We start from the raw sequence: 21,958 nt of genomic DNA on the forward strand, positions 1-21,958 counted from the left end.
TGACTTTGGGCGATCAAGTCATTAATAAGAGTACACGTTTTACATATCTTGGATTTATTGTTCAGAGTGATGGTGAAATAGATGGGGATATTATCAGCAGAATTCAAGTTGGATGGTTGAAGTGGAGGAATGCATCGAGCTTGTTGTGTGATAGAAAAGTCCCCCTCAAACTTAGGAAAAATTCTATAAGATGGTGGTGAGACATGCAATGTTTTATGGTGCCGAATGTTGGCCATTAAAAGAGAAGCATAATACTAAGTTAAGTGTTGCAGAGATGAAGATGCTAAGGTGGATGAGTGGCTTAACCCTTAAAGATAGGATACGAAATGAGCATATACGTGAAAAGGTTGGAGTATCACCAGTGGAAGATAAGATTAGAGAGAGTCGCCTTAGATGGTTTGGTCACATAAAACGGCGGCCTTCCAAGGACCCGGTTAGGAAAGTAGATATATTAGATTTAACTTATGTTAAGAAAAGTAGAGGTAGACCTAAAAATACTTTGTTAGAAAATATTAGAAATGATCTTTCTTTATTAGATATAAACGAGAATTTGACTTTTAATAGAACACAATGGAAAAAAGGATTCATGTAGCCGACCCCACGTAGTGGGACAAAGACTTGATGTTGTTATTGTTGTTGTTGTTATTGTTGTTGTTTTTGAAGGTTACAGGAAGTTGGTCAAAACATTAAGGTCTTTCCTACACCACTAGAAGGGAGAGTTTATATAGAATTTTAAGCAAGAGAAGCTAGGGGGATATTGAATCTTTATTGCTCAAAAAACAAGATTATTTTTTTCGTATGTTCTACAATTTAAAAAATATCTTCTGGAATTTATATATGGTAAAAAATAGCCAAAATCATCACTAAGAGAGCCTTCAAGGAAAGCTTTGAGCATAGTGAAATATTTTCAAGCCAAAATTTTGGGGAAATTTTTGCCATGAAAAATGTGTTGACACTTGAAGTTCTCTAATGAGTGACATTGTGACTGAATGAAATAGCTTGGTTTATGACCCCTAGGAGAACCAAGCTAACATCTAAGAAGTTTTCACATTCTCGATTGTTTGAGACCCAAAGCATTTTTGTACTCTTAGATTTCACAGTATGAATAATAACGTGGTGTCAAAAATGTTCGTCATTTGTGAAAAACTTGTGTTCAACTCACTAAGTCGTTTGTGTTCAATTCGTTCGTTAAGCAAACTAATATTGAATAATTAATTGAGATCATTTACTTAGAAGTTCAACCACAAACAAAGCCTTTTTCGATCTTTAAACTATATATTATTACTTTATTTTTTTTCCAAATTTATTAATCGTTAAGTAGATAAGCATAATGATTATATCATATTTTGCTCATTATTTAACTATTTTCTTCTGTTCAAAAATGAATTGGGTTTGGCTTGAAATGAATGAGCCAAATACGAACACAAAGTCACGAACAATTTCAAATACGAGCTGAATATTAACACACAACAAGCTTGCTCAAACTGTGCTCGTTTACACCCCTACCAAGAGTTCTAGCAACCTATGCGTCTAATTTTCAAGCCATTTGCAATGTTGTATTGCTCTTGGAGAAGCAACCATTTATTATCATCATTTTTCACAACCCCAAATTTTGCGCATACAAATTCCCAAAATTATTGCGACTCTTGTTTGGAGAGACACCTATTGCGTTCAATTGCTACCAATAAGATCATTTTGATGACAATATAGTGGCATATTATTACCATTTTCTAACAATGCTAACAACAAGCCATGAATATTCTGAGACTTAGGTTTCTTATGGGATGGCTTTTTTAATGCTTCTTAAAGCAGCTTTCTAGTACAAAAAAATTAATTTTTGTACTAAAAAATTGTTTTAAGAAGCAGGAAGAAAGCCGTCCCAAACTAAGTCTTACTCCTGACAATCCAACCGCCAAAATTTCAACTAGTCAACCTCATTGCACTCATGCTGTTAGAACATTCAAAGCAATTTCATAGCACGCCAACTAGACTTCAATAGTGGTAGCTACTACCAGCACTATCAGGCTACCGTAATTAGAGAAGGCATGAGTATAATGTAAAAGATCTATTTTGTAGGTAGCATCTCCAAAAATTGGTAGTAAAAGATGCTCAAGGACAACAAAATTGAAGACAACTAATAATCAATAAAGAACATCAAAATTCAAGTGATAATAGGAAACAAACGTAAAAAACTTCAACTTGCAATATCCTCAAACACTTTCTATCATAAACATAACAGATGTTCCCTATAAAAACAAGTCTTTTACATTGTACCGATAATTTCTCCAGTTACCAATACAGGCAAACCATAATGATTCTCGACTTAAACTAGCGGAACAATTTAAACTAAACTAGATCTCATGGCTTTTCCTCCTCTCCGGTTTCCACATTAAAAAGCATATCCTAAGATTGCTTTTGACTCTTATGTTTATGTATGAGATATTTGTTTAATATTAAGATAATAAACCTCTTTGTATTGTCCTGCAATTTCAAACACAATATATTGACGCAATCTAAAGTGAATCATCCCACTGTTATCGATAAGCTATACGAACATTACTCTCAACGAAGAACAAATGAAAAACCTGAAACAATGGGATATCGCTCTAATTCCCACCAATCAAGGGACCTTTTCTTGAACCAAGGTCCAAGGCCAAGCTTTAGCTCTTCCCCTCTTGACAAGAGGAATCCCAACATGAAGAATCTTGTTGGCAAAGGTGTTGCCCATCATTGAATGACCATATCGAGCATATGGAGGAATCAAGGGGTTGAGATCCTTCATCTTTGTGTGAAACCAATCAACGGAGGTCATCACGCCAAAATCTCCCTACATAACACCTCCCACCTTATGTTTGCAAGAGGTTTTGTTGTTTAAAGGCAAGTGAACTTGTCCGTTTGTATGTTGATATAGCTGTCGGGTGAACTATATACACCACTAATTTTTTCATACATATTGGTCAACAGGTTGTTGCGTTCATCATTAATTCTCCCTACGCAAACTGATTGACAAGTTGCTACATCTACCTGCATATTGGCTTTGTGTTCATAGGAGACTATTGCATGCATCTGCAAGCCAACTAGCATCGATTGGAGGGATGCGGCAGCATTCATTGCACAGTATTGTGAATTTTTGGGTGAGTTGCATTCATCACCGATTTCTCCATGCAAGTTGATCGGTAAGTTGCTACATTCCCTTGTACATCCTTCATTGTTCAAGAGAAATGCCTACATATATTTGCAAGCTAGCCGACGTTGATTGTTGAGAATGTCACATTTGCAAGTTCGTTGCTTGTGCTATTCTTTTAGTGAGTCAGTGCATTCATCAAGAGTTCTCTATTGAGCTGTCATATTCGTTAAGAACTCCCTTTGTTGATTCTTCCAAGCTACTTTGCATAGACTTGCGGGCTAACTGTTATGGACATCACAAGTTTCATATTGTTCATATGTGTGTTATGACATCCACTTATATGTTTCATATTATTGCTTGGAATTGCATCCACCATAGGTCCTTAATTTGCTCATTGAGGTTTGTTTAGATAACCAGGATTATTAATTGGCATGCATCTTAATATGATGGTGCATTTTGAAATTTAAAGTCCAATTTCATGTAGTTTTGTTCAGTTCAAGTCCCCTACATTTTGTTCAAGTCAAGTTCCCTTTTTTTTCTTTTTTTTTTTTTTCCTCTAGTTATTGTGCAAGTAAAGTTCCCTATTGTTCACTTAGGTTCAAATTAGGTCCTTTGTTGTTTGTTGAATACAAGTAGCCTACAACAACAACAACAACAACATCAACATCAAGCCTTTATCCCACTACGTGGGGTCGGCTACATGAATCCTTTTTCTCCGTTGTGTCCTATTAAAAGTCAAATTATCGTTTAAATCTAATAAAGAAAGGTCATTCCTAATATTTTCTAACCAAGTCTTTTTAGGTCTACCCCTAACTTTCTTAACACAAGTCAAATCTAATAACTCTACTCTCCTAACCGGGTCATCGGAAGGCCGCCTTTTTTATGTGACCAAACCATCTAAGGCGACTCTCTCTAATCTTATCTTCTACTGGAGCTACTCCAACCTTTTCACGTATATGCTCATTTCATATCCTATCTCTAAGGGTAAAGCCACTCATCCACCTAAGCATCCTCATCTCTGCCACACTTAACTTAGTATTATGCTTCTCTTTTAATGGCCAACATTCGACACCATTAAGCATTGCAGGCCTCACTACCATCTTATAGATTTTTCCCTTAAGTTTGAGGGGTACATTTCTATCACATAACAAGCCCGATGCATTCCTCCACTTCAACCATCCAACTTGAATTCTGCTGATAATATCCCCATCTATCACTAGAAAATTTGGCAACCTACCGACGTCTTCCGCATTTAAGAAAAAATCCGGGAGTCTTAGCCTACCCAACACGTCAGAGAAAGACGTGCGTGGCCGGTGTCTGATGACACCGCGGTTGTAGTCTACGGTCCCACCATGCTAGAGAAAGGCGTGGGGTACCTATTAAAAAATGCAATTTTCCCCACCACGTTAAGAAAAGCGTGAATAAGGCTCACCCGCTTCACCGCAAGCACCACACCGATTTCCTCCCACCACGCTAGAGAAAAACATTCATAGAAGGACCCATGGCGCACTGCAAGCGCCGAAAGCGGGCTTTTAAAGGACTTTGAGTTCGAAAATCATTTATAAATTTGCGTAAGAGTCAACGACGGCGATGTCAAGTCATTAAGGATATGTATCCAGGAGTTGTTACTTTTGTTCAAACACAAGGTGGTTTGACCAAGTATTTTCCAATTTTAGTTAGATTACATCAAGGATCAAACTTAAGCCCATATCTTTTTGCTTTGGTCATGGATATTCTCACTAGACATTTGCAAGAGGTTGTACCCTGGTGTATGTTTTTTTACTGATGATATTCTTCTTGTTGATAAGACTAGAGAGGGAGTTGAAGGTAAACTTGAATAATATAGAGTCTAAAGGCTTTCGTTTGAGTATATCTAAAACTGAATATATGGAGTGTAATTTTAATAATAATAGATCTAGTTGGAGGATTGTGACTTTGGACGATCAAGTCATTAAAAAGAACACATGTTTTAGATATCTTAGGTTTATTATTCAGAGTCATGGTGAAATAGATGGGGATATTATTAGTAGAATTCAAGTTGGACGGTTGAAGTGGAGGACTGCATCGGGCTTGTTATGTGATAGAAAAATCCCTCTCAAACTTAAGTGAAAATTCTATAAGATGGTAGTGAGACCTGCAATACTTTATGTGCAGAATGTTGGTCATTAAAAGAGAAGCATAATATTAAGTTAAGTATTGCAGAGATGAGGATGCTTAGTAGGATGAGTGGCTTTACGCTTAAAGACATGATACGACAGGAGCATATACGTGAAAAGATTTGAGTAGCTCCAATGGAAGATAAGATTAGAGAGAGTATCCTTAAATGGTTTGGTCACATAAAACGACAACATTCTGATGACCCGGTTAGGAAAGTAGATGTATTAGATTTGACTTACTTTAAAAAAGGTAGAGGAAGACCTGAAAAAGGCTTGGTTAGAAAATATTAGAAATGACATTTCTTTGTTAGATTTAGATGAGAATTCGACCATTAACAGGACACAATGGAGAAAAAGGATTCATGTAGCCAACCCCACATTTTAGTAAGATAAAGACTTGTTGTTGTTGTTGCCTTCATATACGTGTGTGTGTGTATATATATATATATATATTGTAGAGAGAGAGAAGAGAGAGATAGGAAGTGGGCTGTTATGGTAGGTGGAGATAAAGAAGGAGGTGGGCTGATTTGGGCTTGTAAGGTGAAGTGGAGATAGGCTGATTAAGGGGTTTAGGCTATTGGAAGTGGTTTAATGGGCTTATCGGATTAGAGTGTGGGTTTGTTGTTTGGGCTGAGATTTAGAGGTGAAATGAGTTGTAGTGGCTGTTTAGGGTGTGAAGGTGGGCTGCTTAAGATGTTGGCTTGTAGTGGGATGAACCGAGAAGAAGAGGAAGGGTTGGGATCGTGAATCTCTTTTGAGGATAGATCAGGTGAGGGGTGTGGAGATGGGGTCGGCATAACAGCTTGCTTGGACTGGTATTGATGTCGAGTGGAAGAGGAGGTAGAGGGCTCGACTGAGAGTGGGCTGCGGCAGGTTGGAGGAGATCGACTACAGCTGCTGGGTAGGAGGTCTGCAAAGTCGGATGAGGAAGTTCTGCTCTGTTGGATGTTGGGATTAGCGTGTGAGGAGTTCGATTGAAGGCAAGGAGGAGGGGCGTCGGGCTTGGTTGAGGTGAGCAAGAAACGGGGCTAGTGGTTCTGAAGTTCGGTAGAGGCTTGCGATTTGGTTTGAACAGCAGTTGGTGTGAGATCGGAGAGGGATGAAGATCACAAGACAGGTAGTTGGCTTCGGATCGTAGAGGAAGAAACAAACGAAGCTTGGTTTCGTTCTCATTTTAAAGCAACAAATAGGAGCACAATTGAGGCAGTCGTTGCAATATTTACACAGGAATTCCGGGTGGAGACCGTTCCGGCACCGATCTGTACGAGGTATGCGGGATTTGAGCAGGGTTTTCTGGTACGCATTCTGGCTTTTATGCGTAGGTCAACAAAATGATTGGAATAACATCCATTGAGGATAAGGGTGTTAAAAATAGACTTAGATGACCTAGGTGTGTACAACAAAAAGTAGAAAAATGACCTATTAGATTGGAAGATAAAACTAGGGTTGAAGAATTACAAGGAAAAAAATTTACACATAAGATAACAGGGATAACAGTTATTCAAAAAATCTTATGAACAATAAACTTGACCCCTCTAGCAGCACCACAACCAGAATGAAAATAAAATGAGAATTCATAGATGCAAGGATAAGGCTGATGATGATGATGAGAAACTAAAAAACTAGTCTTACAAGTATTACAAATGGACATTCTACAGAATATTCTGCTTAGATAACATATTCTCTAATTTTACTTGATGTTATTTACAGATATAACTTTTATAAATAAATGTATCATTCTGTGCATTTTACACTACAAACTTCCATAGTTAAGTAATCAATATTACCGATTTAATAGCCTTTATTAAAAAATTTCTTTGTTTTTCTAAGCTATAACATATACTTAAAAAATTTAAGTAATTTATCAAATCAATGAATTTGTTAGTGAAAATATGAAAGCTTATGGAAAAATGGGCACTATAGAATTAATTATTTTCTTTTTTTCCTAATTTTGGATGCAAAAATCTAGATTTTACGAATATCAGAGACTGAAATAAAATATAATGAATTATTTTTTAATCCAAACGCTTTTTTTTTTACATCCAGGCAAGATGGTAGTTTATCGGGAATCCTATTGGTAGCCAGTTTAATAGTGCTACTTGAGGCAAATAAGCTCCAGCAGAAGAATATGCATAGTGAATCAGATAATAACAAGGATAAACATTTTATAATAACAAATTGAATAAAGCTTCCAATGTTCCTCATGGATTAATAGCATATGTCCCAGGGCAATCCAGAGTATTTCATGGGAAAGAAAAAAAAAAGAAAATCATTTTAAACTTCGGCAGAACAATTACTGTGTTCAAAAAGATAATTTAAAAAGTTGGTAAATTCAAGAAAGAGGAGTCAAATTGATGAATTAGGACATCAAAAGTGTATATGTTCATTTCTTGTGGAAAAAAAAAGCTAGCAACCGACACTAACTCTCAAGGACAAAAAAAAAAACTCAATGGAGAGAAATAAGGTACAAACACTAGGAGCAACAAATAAGGTCAAAGGTCTAATGAAGAATGCAAGATATGGAAATAAGCACATACCTGGTGACAATAAAGATAACCTGCTCCAAGCCGAAATCTTAGGTCACAGAAGCGTATTTTATGCATGTCTACAGCTTTAAAGTTTGGTAAATTGGAAATATCCAAATTACCCAATAATTCCTTCTGTTTTTTCTTTAGTTCACCTGACATGATGAACTCCCACTTTTCTGAAGCCTCATTACGTCGGTTCTCAAGCCAATCAAATATAGGCTTACTATAATCAGTAGCAGAAGGGCTTCGGAGATCATTGCAAAAAGTTTCCTGCATGCGAAAAACCTGCATTTATAAATAACTTTCGGATATCTTAACGGCTAAATCGAATAACAAAAGGGAAAGATTGAACAGACTTCAATTAGGAAATAACTAGAAGCATCACATTTCTCTGCTGCCTCCATCAATTTATCCGTCAAGCAATAGATATTATCCCTCAATTCAGTTAGGTTCTGGCTTCCCAAGACTAAAAACTCTTGAACCTATAAGGGTTTTGAGAATGAAGCAAATGATTACATATAATTTAAATTAAAAATCAGAAATACAAAACATATAATGGGGATGTTTCCTTTAGGAAAAAAATCAACATTAAAACTTATTAGATGAAACAAAAGTGAAATATTCAAGTTTGTTGTTGTCATTTTAAAATTATGTCATTTACTTTGTCTACATGAAAAAAGCCCTTCTGGACAAGTCTGTTGTTTATTCAATCCAATTTTATAAATATTTGCTATCTCCCATTTGAAAATTTGAATGAATGAAATCTTATATTTCCTGTAGCCCTGATTTTTCAACAAATCTAATTCATTGTTTTTGCATGTGACATCTTCTTCCTCTCAGAGTGTCAAAAAGTAGTTTAAGAAAGCCAAAATCTTTTCCGAGGCTCTTACCCTATCATTTTCCTTGAGTCAGCCCCTTCTCCCATTTTAAAGTAGATCCTACAATTTTCTTCTTCCACTGCTAGCTTTCTAACTTTGTATTCACTGCTTTCTCTGAAATTCACCATTATTCTAAGTAAAACTCTATCAAAACTAAATGGAGATACAGAATGACAATTCTTCTAAAATTAAATTTGAAATCTGGTAAAATCATCAAAAATTACCAAAGCCAAAACTTCTTTGAAGAGTTCAAAAACATAACCTAGTTTGCAGACCTTCAAATTCTAACATATGATTTCTGATTATATCAATGGAGACAGATAATGACCGAGAACAAAATATCTCATTTTTCTGTTCAAACTTCTAAGAATGATCACTCATGTTCCAACTAGATGAAATGCAAGCAACTCATATTTTCTTACTGCAGCAAAAATATTGTAGAATGCCAGTATTAAGACATTTTTCAGTGATGAAAAGTTCAAGAGTGATGACTTGGCCCCTACATGGTAGCAATGGTTGCGCCACTATTTGCGTTTAGAAAGAGCTTTATTACCAAACAGTCTCTGCACCAAAAGCTCCATTGAATTGAAGAGCAATCCATCCATACTAAAATTACTCAATTAGAGACCCGCTTAAAGGCTAACACCTCAGTTGGGGTGAAGCATGCCTCAACACCATTTAACATAAATTTAAAAGGTGTGAGAACCCAAAATTAGGATTTAAGTAATAATTAAAATTTTAATTTATAAAATTTTAATATATAATTAAACATATTTATTATACATAAACCAAACCAAACCAAAATTAGAACTAACCGCACAACCTAAACCTCCCAGTCACAAGTTGCAAAGCCCTTATGCTCGTACACAGTTCCTGCTATGTCACCATCAATGCTTCTCCGCTACCGCTTCTCCTCTTACACCTCTCATCTTATTGTTGGAATCCATTTCCTTAAATTTAATATAAGGGAAAAGAAAAATCAAATAAATACAATGATGATTTTGATGAAGGTCCTCAATGCAATGAGATCTGGGGAATTTATAATTTATAAACTATAACATTAAATTATTTGTTTATGTTGAACTAGGTGTAGGAGAGACATTTTTTTTTAACATTGGTTATAGTTTTATTTAAATTAATAGCCTTACTTCAACTTTTTATGATTTTATTTTAACATCTAATTTTGATGTTAAAATGTTACTTATTATATCATATTTTTCATTAATTTATGATCTTACTTTGATGTCCACGGTATTATGGCATAATAAGACATCTCATTCAAGTTTCAGTAACAACCTTAGATGGTCTTAAATGTAAAGTAGTACAAGCCTTACACTACAATAGTTTGGTCCATGCAATTAATCTAATTTGCTCTGATCCAGTTAGCAGTGGCTATATGGCAACCCATATTTTAGATGATGAAGTTTGTAAGATAATCCAGTCGGAGGCTAGGCAACAAGCATTGTTAACATTGCTAAATAACCAAGGTTTTAGGTTAGCAATACACAAAAAGAAAATAAAATTCAACTGGATGATTCAGTTAACATTGCAAAATAACCAAGGTTCTAGGTTAGCAATACACAAAAAGAGACACAATCATTTTTTACGTTATTAACAGACAACACACACACACAAACACACATATATATATATAGACAGATAATTCGCCCTTATGACACATAGTCTTCTAAATTCCATCATCAGAGGGTACAGTTAAATAATGTTGATAAGAGGCACAGGGCAATCGATACTACTTCAATTCAAGAGTCAAGTGGTGAACATGTCTATATAACAGCTGATACTATGGTAGATAACAATATTGTGAACGATCAACTTCAAATAATCACGCCAGCATGACTTTACTACTGTTGAAGTTGTTGACCAAAGGTGTCAATTTAGATTGGGGAGTGAGGTTCGGGTCTGACTAGAATTCGACAAGATTTGAACATACTTGACATAAACCTAACTCATTAATTATATGGATCAAAACATTCAACCGAAACCTGACACGACCCAAACCTAACCCTAACCCAACAATTTAACCCATTTATTATATAGATCATGCTTTTTTTTTTGGATAAACACAACCCATTTAACTTGAATACGACCTCTTTAACATGAATACCACCTATTTAACCTAAACTCAACCGCAACCCATGTAATGCAAACCCACATAGTAATTGAGTCAATTTCAATTTCAAGCCAACCTGAACTTGACCTGAAATTTATTAGGTCAAAATTTGAGGCTTGAACTCGACTTTAACTGTCAACCCAAATCGGAATTTTTCAAGTAGAGTTCTTGTTGGGTTGTTAAGTCGAATCATTTATTAGCATCTCTACTATTAACATAATATTGATGACAACAATAACAACATCATCAAGCCATTATCTCACTACTTTGGATCAGCTACATGAATCCTTTTTCTCTATTGTGGCATGTTAATGGTCAAATTCTCATTTAAATCTAATAAAGAAATGTCATTTCTAATATTTTCTAACCAAGTCTTTTTAGGTCTACCTCTACCTTTCTTAACATAAGCCAAATCCAATACATCTACTCTCCTAACTAAGACATAAGAAGGCCTTGGTTTTATGCAACCAAACAAAATAAGTCGACTCCCTTGAATCTTATCTTCCATTGGAGCTACTCCAACCTTTTCATATATATGCTCATTTCGTATCGCGTCTCTAAGAGTAAAGCCACTCATCCACCTAAGCATCCATAATATTGACGAATAATTTTTTTTTTCATTGTAGCTGACCAACTTAAGAATGAGATGTAGACATATGTTTGGTAGTCTTGAAGTTAACTTATAATAAACGATGGAATATTTTTTTATAAATCTAAGAGTAGGTATGATATTTTCAAACAAAAATGGACTTTAATGTTCATTAAATGGTTGTTCAATCATTAAAAATGATGAATATCTGAAAAAATATATATATCAAATAATAAAAGTTTATGCTTAAGTGTGTGCGCCATGATGCCCCTTAAGAACATGCCCTTAGTGCCTACATGAATCAAAGAATCACTGATTTAGTGGCCCCCGAAAATTTCTACCAGTGAAAGCCCTCACACCTATGCTCATCTGATTATGAAGGCCAACCATCATAACTTGACCGCTAAATTTAAGTCATTACTCTTCAACAAAAAAAATTACTTAATCACTATATCTAGAACTGATGTGATGTAGAACAGATGGGGTGGGGGAAAATTTTTAAAATTGAAATTAAAATTAAAAGAGAAAAAAAGGGGGCTGGTTAATTAAATCCCATAATAGGATATCCAATTAAGGAATTAAATAACTAAGGGGGGAGGGCCGGCGGCATTAATAGGGACTTGAGAGTTTATGGAGAGAGATTTAAATTCTTGCCAAGTGGGAAACCTTAAATTAGGGAGGAATATTTAAATCAAATCCTATTTGAATTTGAAATAGATTTGATTTGAATACTTTCCTAAAATAAGATAACTAAATTAGAGAAAATATTTGAAAATTGAATACATTTGAATTTAAATTCAAATGCTTTCCATATTAAAACACATCCACAACAGGAAAGAAGGATATCAAGCAAGATTTGACTCCAATCAAGAGCAACGGTAGAAGGGCCGGCGGGTAGAGAGAGAAGTGACCAGTTATGGGAGGAAAGGAAAAGGAAATTAATCAAGTCTTCAATTAAGGGGGAAATGATTTAACCAAATACAATCCAAATTGATAGGAATTTGATTTGAAGAACTTTCCAAAAATAGATCTAGTAATTTAGGAAAGGTTTTGAATTTCAAACTAATTGGATTTGAATTCAAAATTCTTTTCAAATTATCTTCAACATAATTTAGGAAAATGAAGGGGAATGAAGGAGGGAAGAGGCTAGGGGTGAGGTGGTCGGCTGGCTACGGAGGTAGAGGGGTTTATGGTCAGCAGTTGATATGGATAAAGTGGACGAGGCTTGTGGCTTTGGAGGGGTTTGTGGGAGAATCGGCCGGTGGCAAGTGGGGGATTACAGCCGGCGGTCAAGGGAGGAGGAGAAAAGGATTTAGGAAAAAAAAGATACAACCGTGAGCCCAGACACATCCTGCAACTGACAGGTAATACGTTGTCCTTCTCCAAGGGGCTTCAAGACACAAGCCCGAACCCATCCTGCAGCTGGTGGAAGCTCCGATTCCATCTCATAGAAATTGTTGATATAGTTGCTACTTAGTTTTGCATGTTTGACATTTTTGCAACTTGTATATCTTTTATGATTCCAAATATTATTGTTTTGATTATTATTTTCTCCTAACACATTTTAGAAGAATTCTTTTTGCTCTTGTGTGTATTAACATTTCAGGAAAATCATAATTCAGAATGTTGATGACTTCAAATCAAGATCAGCTTAGAGTGTAGTGTAAATTGAAGTCTGTATTTTTCATTTTATTAAGTCTGAGAGAGTGTGATTGTAATTGAGTAATTGAGCACACACACACCAGGGAGAGTTTTAAAATTCACATTTTAAAAAATGATCGTACTATATGATACTTGTTCGTACGGGACGATTTGGTTAGTTATTTTTCCCAATGAGCAATGGAACGAGCAGGAATGGCAAAAATTTTTCTAAATAAAGATCATACGGGCGATATTTTCCGTTCGTCCTAAGACGATCTTCTCTGTTTTTGCCAAATGTTCAATTCGTACGGATGATATTTTTCGTTCGTCCCAGGACGATCGATCTTCTTTGTTTTCGAGAAATGTGAAGATTGTACAAACGATATTTTTAGTTCGTCTCAGGACGATCTTCTCTTTTTTTGTCAAATGTTCAGTTCGTACGGACGATAATTTCCGTTCGTCCTAGGACGATCGTCTCTGTTTCCGAGAAAAGTGAAGATCGTACGGACGATATTTTTCGTTAGTCCCAGGACAATCTTCTCTGTTTTTGCCAAATGTTCAGTTTGTACGGACGATAATTTCCATTCGTCCCAGGACGATCTTCTCTATTTCTGAAGAATGTGAAGATCGTACGGCGATATTTTTCGTTCATCTCAGGATGATATTCTCTGTTTTTGGCAAATACACAGTCCGTACGGACGATATTTTTTGTTCGTACCGGGATGATGCCCTCTGATTCATCCTCTAACACTATTCGTACTGACGATATTTTTTTGTTCGTACCGGGACGAAGAGCTCTGCTTTGTTTTCGTCCAGACGTTCGTACATATGTGCTTTGAAATTTTCTATTCATACCAGACAAACATATTTCGTACGGACGATGATCGGGTATGAATAGAGTTCATACCGATTTACAATGAGTTCGTACACAACAGTTTTTGAACTGTTCGTACGTACGAAATTAGATCGTATGGGACGATCGTGAACGGTCAACTTTGAAAAATGCAGTTTTCTAAATGATTTTTCGTGTCTTTATTATATTATTATAAAAGGTCCACTAGAAACTGACCTTTAATCTTTTTGTCACTTGGTCTTCATGAATGGTAAAGGGCAATTGAATGAGAGAGTGTTTGAAAGAGATTTCTTCCTATTGGAGCGTGAAGGATTCACATAGTTACTCAAGGGTAAGGATCACTGTGTGTGATTTGTGTTTTACTTCACTCTTTTCTCTTGTCCTTCTAGATTGCCGTGTGAAGAACTTTCAAGAAGATTCGATTCTCTGCCGACACTTGGATAGTGTGAACATACGAAGGTTCTCTGCTTACACTTGGAGGGTGTAAAAGTATGAAGGTTCTCTGCCTACACTTGGAGGATGTAAAAGGACGACGGTTCTCTGCCGCACCGGGGTTTGGTGGAAGAGAATTTTGTGAAGGCTTCTCCGCCTTATTGTGGGGGCAAAAGGAGAGTCACTTTGGTATAGTGCAATACCTGAAGTTGGAGGCTTCAGGGAGTGGATGTAGGTCGTGTTTGACCTAACCACTATAAACTTCTATGTCTTTTTATTTCCACAGCTTTTTACTTACTGCAAGTTAAATTTTTCTGTGGTTAAAAAATTATTTTTGAAAAACTTTAAAATCAACTTGCTCAAGTTCATTAATCGGTTTCTATCTTTTTAAAATCCAAGAAAATGATTAAATTTTTTAAATTACCAATTCACCACCCTCTTGGTTAGCCTTGGGACATTAGTTTAGGTCTAACAACATATTCTATAATCTACAAGATTTCAACAGAAATCTCACCCAAGTTCTCTCCAAAGAACACAAGTGCAAACCTTTTTTTTTATTAATAATCCCTCCTCTAATACAAGAGCAAGGGTCTCTATATATATTCGCCTAAAACAAAAGAAATTAAAAAAGACAACTTTGCCCCTTATTCTTATATAAGACAAGACTCTTAAATAAGGGTAAAACAAAAAATGTAAAATTAAATCAAAATACAATTAATAAACTAAGATAAAAAAAGAGTGATCTCGACTGTTGATCTTCGTTTCTTCCATTGAGTAACGTCCACCGTCGGATGTCCTCATCATGAAGTCAAAAGAAATCATAGGATGCATGTACAAAAAATTTAATAGTATAATTTTATACATTAAAGCATGTGATGCCAGATGGAAAGCAATTAAGTCTATGTCTAGCAGTTAGGAAGATTTGTAACATTCCATTTATAGGTTCATAGAAACCTTACATTGCACTTAGTCAGGTATTGTATATATAATTCAGTGAATATTTTGTCAGCCCATTCTTAGTTTAAATGTGGCATTTTTAATAAAAAAAATATAGAGGAGCTGCTTTCTATTGTTGATATTCATAAAAACAATGGTTTATTTTCCTTAGCTTTTTTTGTTGTTGTTGAGACTATGTGCAACGAGTTTTGGATGTTATTAGGGCATGCTCAATTTCAAAGTGACTCGTCCATAATTTCATATAGACATAACAGCTTGGTGTGTGGGTGTCATGAGATACTTCATTAGGCTGCACCCAAACATTGTTTAGGCACCCACAAGAAATATGGCAGCAAATGTTAATATTTTGTGCGCAAAACATACTGCACAGGGAATACTGGTGATATAACATTCGTGATCGTCATATGAACCGCATAATAAAAATAAAAGTCAAAGCATATGAGCAGCTAGTTAAGAGAGACATCTAATGGGCATTATAGCATGATGTTTGTGTTAGATGTGTTGCAATGAAAAAAAAATTGCTTCAAAATGTTCTAGTGGTGTCTTAAAGTTTGCTTAAGGTTTGCTAATTCAAGCTTTATTTGTGGAATAATTCAAGCTTTATTTGTGAAACACTGCTATGATGCCTTTCACTTCAAAAATTTAAATGAATCTCCATGTGTTTCGAGAAACAATAATGCTTTGCATAAAAAATGAGAATGATGTCATGCACTCTGTACTAATTTGTATGAATATGCATGGACGAGCACATAGCACACCATAAGAAGATTATAAAATATAACATAAGAGATGATAAACCGTCAGTAAGAAGACGCCAAAATTGAATGGACGAGTACATAACACATTATTGTACGATATGTTCATTTTTATGAAACAATTGGCCATACTAGGACATGTTCTTAACATCTAATGAAATCCAAGGTACCGTTTGATGCTTTGCTAAAAATGTTATTTCATAACTTTTGGTAGCTTTCAAGATCTACGAAGAATTAAGGCTCATGTAGATCCACCATCAGAAATACAACTTAATATTGAAACTTTACATGGCGCACAAAGAGTTGTTCACCTGGATGTGATAATTTAAATATATTTTCATTAATTACAAAGAACTATGCTATCACAAAACTAATTTTTTAACGCAACGATGTTGTATGTCATTGTAGGGAATAATACTATAAGCAACTTGCCAACTCTTAATGGCAAAAGAGTGGCAAAGCTAGGTTCCCATATTCATCACAGCACCAGAACATGCATATAAATTATATTAGGCATTAACATTTTATTAGGTTAGATCGTTGTTTGTTAAATGTATTAGTCAAGATTTTGAAAACAAGACTGGACGTTGAACTTAAAGAAGGAAAAATACAAAATTTAAAGGCTCAACCAATAGTTAACCAGGAGTTGAACAATAACATAATTAAATATTAATGAAACGTTACTTAAAGGCATAATAATGTTGCAAATATGTGATAAAAATTAAGGAGAATAATCTTATGATATATAGAACATACACAAGGAATATATTTGATAATTTTAAATTTAAACAACTATATTAAGTTACCAACCTTTTTCTTTTGTAGTTATAAGTAAAATTTTATAGTTTATTTAGTAAATTTAGACTCTAAATTATTTCTATCAAGATTAAATTGTAGACATCTGATTTAACATAAATAGTGATAATTTGATCATAATATAAACCAGGCGATTCAATGAAACTACAAGTGGTTCTTCGTTTCATTGTTCCAACCATTGGTTCTTCCTGATTCTTAGAAAAAAAATATTTTAGTTGTGGACAAAACTGGTTGGCAGACCAATTCTCGGTTGACCAACCAATTCAGTCCCCATTTCTAAACCATGGTATTAGTTAAATGTCTGTCTCCATAAGCCAATATATTTCACCAATTTGTAGGAGAGATGACAATTAAACTATCAGACAAAACAACATTGATAGACCTTAATACTTAGTTCGCCACAAAAACAAAAATCAATTATGAGTTCTCTACACTCATCCTAACAATTAGAAAATAAATGCTACAACAACAACATCGAGCCTTTATCCCACTACGTGAGGTCAGCTACATGAATCTTTTTTTCTTTTTCATTGTGTCCTATTAGCAGTAAAAAAAATCTTAAATTAAAAGAGTTTGAATAAATTATAATTACAAACTGACCTTAAAATTTCATGCTAATGTTAATAAAAAGCTAGAAAATATAGCTTTAAGAAGCGAATTGTTCAAGTTCTCTTCATGAAGCTATATTTTCTAGCTTTTTACTAAAATTAGCAAGAATTAAATATAATCATAGCAATAATTAAAAAAACATTATAAATTTTGAAGGCGATTATTTTTAAACATAATAATTTTTTATACTTTTATGTGCTCATAAAAAGTGATATATATATATATATATAATGCCATGATATTTTTTGATACGAAAAAAAATCTTAAAATTAAAATAGTTTGACAAAATTATAATTATAAAGTGACCTTAAAATTTCTTGATAATGTTAACAAATAGCTAGAAAATCTAACTTCAAGAAGAGAGATTTGAACAGTTCAAAAGAGAGAGATTAGAAGAAAAAGAAAAAGAGAAAGATGCAATGAAAAAAATAAAATAGGAATGGGTATATATAAAATGGAGGGGTGGCTCGGTTAAAAAGTCTCCCAACGGTCATCTCAATTCCAAGCTTTTCTTTAGAAAAGAATTAGATAACTTACCTGGCTTATAAGCTAGTTGCCCATTTTTTAAAAAAATAAAAAAAATCCATAAGTAGCAATCTATTTGGCTGCCTGAAGACCATATGATATGTATTAAACAATGGCGACCATCCAGAAACAAGGCTAGTTTCCCATTTAAAAGAAAAAAACTAGAATGGAGCAACTTGCTCGGTCTAGTGCAAGTTGCTCCTGTTTTTCTTTGAAATTGAACTCCTGTTGAAACTGTTAGATAATAAACTACATTCTAAAATCAACTCACTCTTTACTATGGGTGGCACTGACAAAAGGTCTTAAGTGGAACCTGAGTAGGAACATAGATTAAGAGATTATGTCTGGGCAAATAACATCTCTGAAATGCCAAAATGAAAGTATGTTTGTCCTTCAATACCTACAGGAAGCACGGCCAATTGGTGAAAGATTGAAGATCACTAAGAAACGATTGAAGAAAACTATCTTTTAATGATGCAACATGTCCCAAATCCATAAGATTTATAACGCTGAAAAAATTGAATAACATGAAGATGACAAAACTTCAGTATTGTAGGTAAAAAACAGCCTCAACTAAATATTCATAATTACCGAAAGAATCTAACCATTCTATGGAATGAGCTGTCAGAGAGACGCATGACAAAAATGTTGCAGATGGACAATGGAGCCATTTTGCCAAATCAAAGTGAAAAAAGTATTAGGATTTCTTTAGGTTATCCGTACAAAACAAAAGAGAACAAGTTCAATCAATTTGTTGGTGAAAACTTAAAACACTATTTCTTCTAATTTGAACCACATAAAGTTACCTTCTTCGAAGTGCTTTGATGATAAATCTCAACACAAAGAATAACTTCAGGATAGTATACAGGTACATGCACATTTGAAGTTAGAGCTTTCACCTATTCAAGCAAAAATGATTATGAATTACCTCACCATGATAACATTGACAGAAAATAACATATCGATCCCACTGTCATGTGCCAAATTACAAAAAATAAAACAACCATACTTAGATAATATACCATATTGAACCAAAATATGGATCAGTCCCTAAAAAGTTTTTTCTGACACAAACAGTTCCTAAAGAACTTTACAAAAAGTTGCACCAGTTAGTCTAACTGAACAGTATTTTTAACAAACGAAAAGCTATAACAAGACCGGAAAGTAAACAGACAGGAAGGCATAACAATCATAAATAGAGCAATGAAAAATTGGAAGAAAAGAAAGAAGCATAAAAGCACACTGAAAAGTGGTTAAGGACAGCGAAGTATTCTCCTTTTGATGCACTCAAAGAATTATGCTCTCGTGCAAGACTCAATGATATTCCAAATCAGGCAATGAAAATATTGAAGAACTTTAAGATAAAAGGGATGATGAGTTGAATATTGGGATAGACCAAGAAAATAATATATTACTTGGTGCAACATTTATTGTTATTGATGAATCTAAATTTTAAAACAAATTGAATAAAATATGAAAATGAAACTATAACTAAATCTAAAAAGTAAAAACTCAAAGAACTCGACTCTAAATAATGTATTTATTCACCTCCTCTTTATGATTTAACCATTAGATAGTTTGTAGTGGTTGCACTCCACAAGCATGCATTTTATAATTCTTTTGCATTGGCATCATTATCATTAGCTCCTAAGATTTGTCCACAACAATAGGAGTGTTCTTTTTTTTTTTCATTTGTTGCATTGTGTTGAACATTTGCATGAATTAAATATTAACTTTTAAATAAATTTTATCATAAATGAAGAAAGGTATGTGGTTCTCAAGCAAACTCATTATAGTGTTTGGGACTCTTCATGAATAACTATGATTTAATCTATCAACCATTCTGGACATGATCTTCACTCAACATATTTGGCTTTACCTATACAAGTTAAAAAGATACATATTAAAATTATCAATATGGAAGATCTAATGTGTGATAGCCTGTATTTTGACTCAAACAAATAATTTGTTTAAGATTCATTATAAGCCAAATTTGAAGATAGATATTATTGTGTTATAATTATAATAAATTTTTCGTAATTTTTGGATGCTTGTGCAAATCCTTAAAAAGTTGACACATGTAGGTACAAGTGGGATTTTTAGACCGTCAGGTGTATGTTTTACAAACTAATTTCATCAGTATTTTCTAAATAAAAAAAGTTATTTTATGAATATTTTTCTAAAAATTTTTAAGTCCCAAAAGAATTTATATGAGTTTTATATTGACAATGGATTAAATTATATAATTAAATAATATTTAATATTATTATTTTAATCCTAAATATCTAAATCCGTCTACCGATCTTTTCATATGACATTTTCTTCTTCTCATTCGTATATCATAGAGGATTTAGGGAATTTAAGAGAGAAAACAAAGGAGAGAACAAAAAAAGCTAGGATTTGAAGGTTGTTGAATGATTTTCTTCAATCGGTTTAGTTAAAAAATTTGTTTGTCTCGCTCGCTGTAAGGAATAATTATCCTACCTCTTATTTCAATAATTTTATGTTTTTAGTATTTTTCTGATTAAATTTATATTTCTATTACAAAAAAAGGTGGATAAGTTTATATTGATAAAACTTTCACTGCATAAATTTTGGCATGTGATCAATCTCATCAATATGAGAATTTCGACACAAATATATTGAATTTTCACCAGTTAAATTGAAAGATATGATTTTTTGAAGTAAATGCATAGTGCACTAGATTTCCTTGTATTTATATATTTCTGCATTTTGCACATAATATTGGCTTTTACATTGCATTAAAAAAAGATAAAATTTGCATATAAGCAACAAAGGCTGACTGTTAACACTATAATGAATACGACTCTTAATATATAATACCCTGCGCAGGTCGGTCGGTTAAATAAATGATTTGTGGTGTAATCCTAGTTGTAGCTTGTAACTGATTGATTGAATTACGCTGACGGGTAGAAAGTGATGACTCTTAAATGATTATTAAAAATCACATGTGAAATTTGACAGATTAAGAGCAATGACAGATAACAGATGTTAAAAAAAGAGAAAAAAAAAAACACCACATTAAAATTGAATGTCAGGCCTTTCTTTTCATAATCATACTCATGATGATATTTACTTGATAATACATTAAACTGATTAACAGATTGATAGCTCATACTTGCATTAATATTGATACAACATAGCATAACATACTAACATGATTCATTGAGTGATACTACTCTTTACCGTATGTCTTATAATTTGATAGATCTCTTTTAATTTTACTGATCATATTGATTTTTGAGATTTTTATTGTCCATATTAAGTGATGATTGATATTGAATAGAATTGAACATAAATATTAATTCTTTTGCCAAGCATTGAAAGCAGTTTTAGAATTTTGGTTTCTTGCAGGACTTTTAGCTCATTATATGTAGTTTAAATAATTTGAGGTTAGGGATGGGATCATGACCAATTAGAATGAGATTGACAAAGATCCTTAGGTTTTTATTTGATTTTGTTTATATTTACATTCTTCTATTGTAGTTAGGAGCTTGTGATAGATTAATGATTGTACTAATCTCCAGGCTATTGTATATTCATTTTGGGAGAATGAATATAGTGCAATATTTTGAAGTACGTAATTGTTAGTTATTTTCATTAGATATACGAATTTATTGTTTACAAGTTATGGATGATTAATTAAAAAGATAAAATATATAATTCTTTCAAATTTGATTCTGGGGCGTCACATATTGTGTATGTAAATGCTTTATCTTTTGCCATTAGTTTTTGTGCACATTTTAATGATGCAATTATGTTACCAAGTTGAGGCACATTTAAGCCTCTACTACTTGTTGCGTCTACATTTGAAGATTCTAATGATGAAGATTCTACTAATAGAATATCGGAATGCAACAATTGTTCTTGCAAGATGCATATATTGTCAGCCTTTAAGAGATTATAGGATTCTTTCAATGGAATGCATTATTGATCATTC

At 33.7% G+C, this 21,958-nt stretch overlaps 1 protein-coding gene across 3 annotated transcripts in view; it reads right to left on the minus strand.

Annotated features, from left to right (window-relative positions):
- The window catches only part of LOC110096448 (snRNA-activating protein complex subunit), a 44,586-nt gene that overhangs the window by 1,163 nt on the left and 21,465 nt on the right, over window positions 1–21,958 (minus strand). For all 3 annotated transcript variants that reach the window (XM_020822416.2, XM_028696541.1, XM_020822419.2), the window contains 3 exons: window positions 18,804–18,896; window positions 8,168–8,293; window positions 7,821–8,081 (listed from right to left, as the gene is read on the minus strand). In XM_020822416.2, the coding sequence (XP_020678075.1) occupies window positions 7,821–8,081; window positions 8,168–8,293; window positions 18,804–18,896 (480 nt within the window). The remainder of the gene's footprint in view (window positions 1–7,820; window positions 8,082–8,167; window positions 8,294–18,803; window positions 18,897–21,958) is intronic.

This window comes from Dendrobium catenatum, unplaced genomic scaffold (genome assembly GCF_001605985.2).
Source record: "Dendrobium catenatum unplaced genomic scaffold, ASM160598v2 fragScaff_scaffold_761, whole genome shotgun sequence".
In the NCBI taxonomy this organism is placed as follows: domain Eukaryota; kingdom Viridiplantae; phylum Streptophyta; class Magnoliopsida; order Asparagales; family Orchidaceae; genus Dendrobium; species Dendrobium catenatum.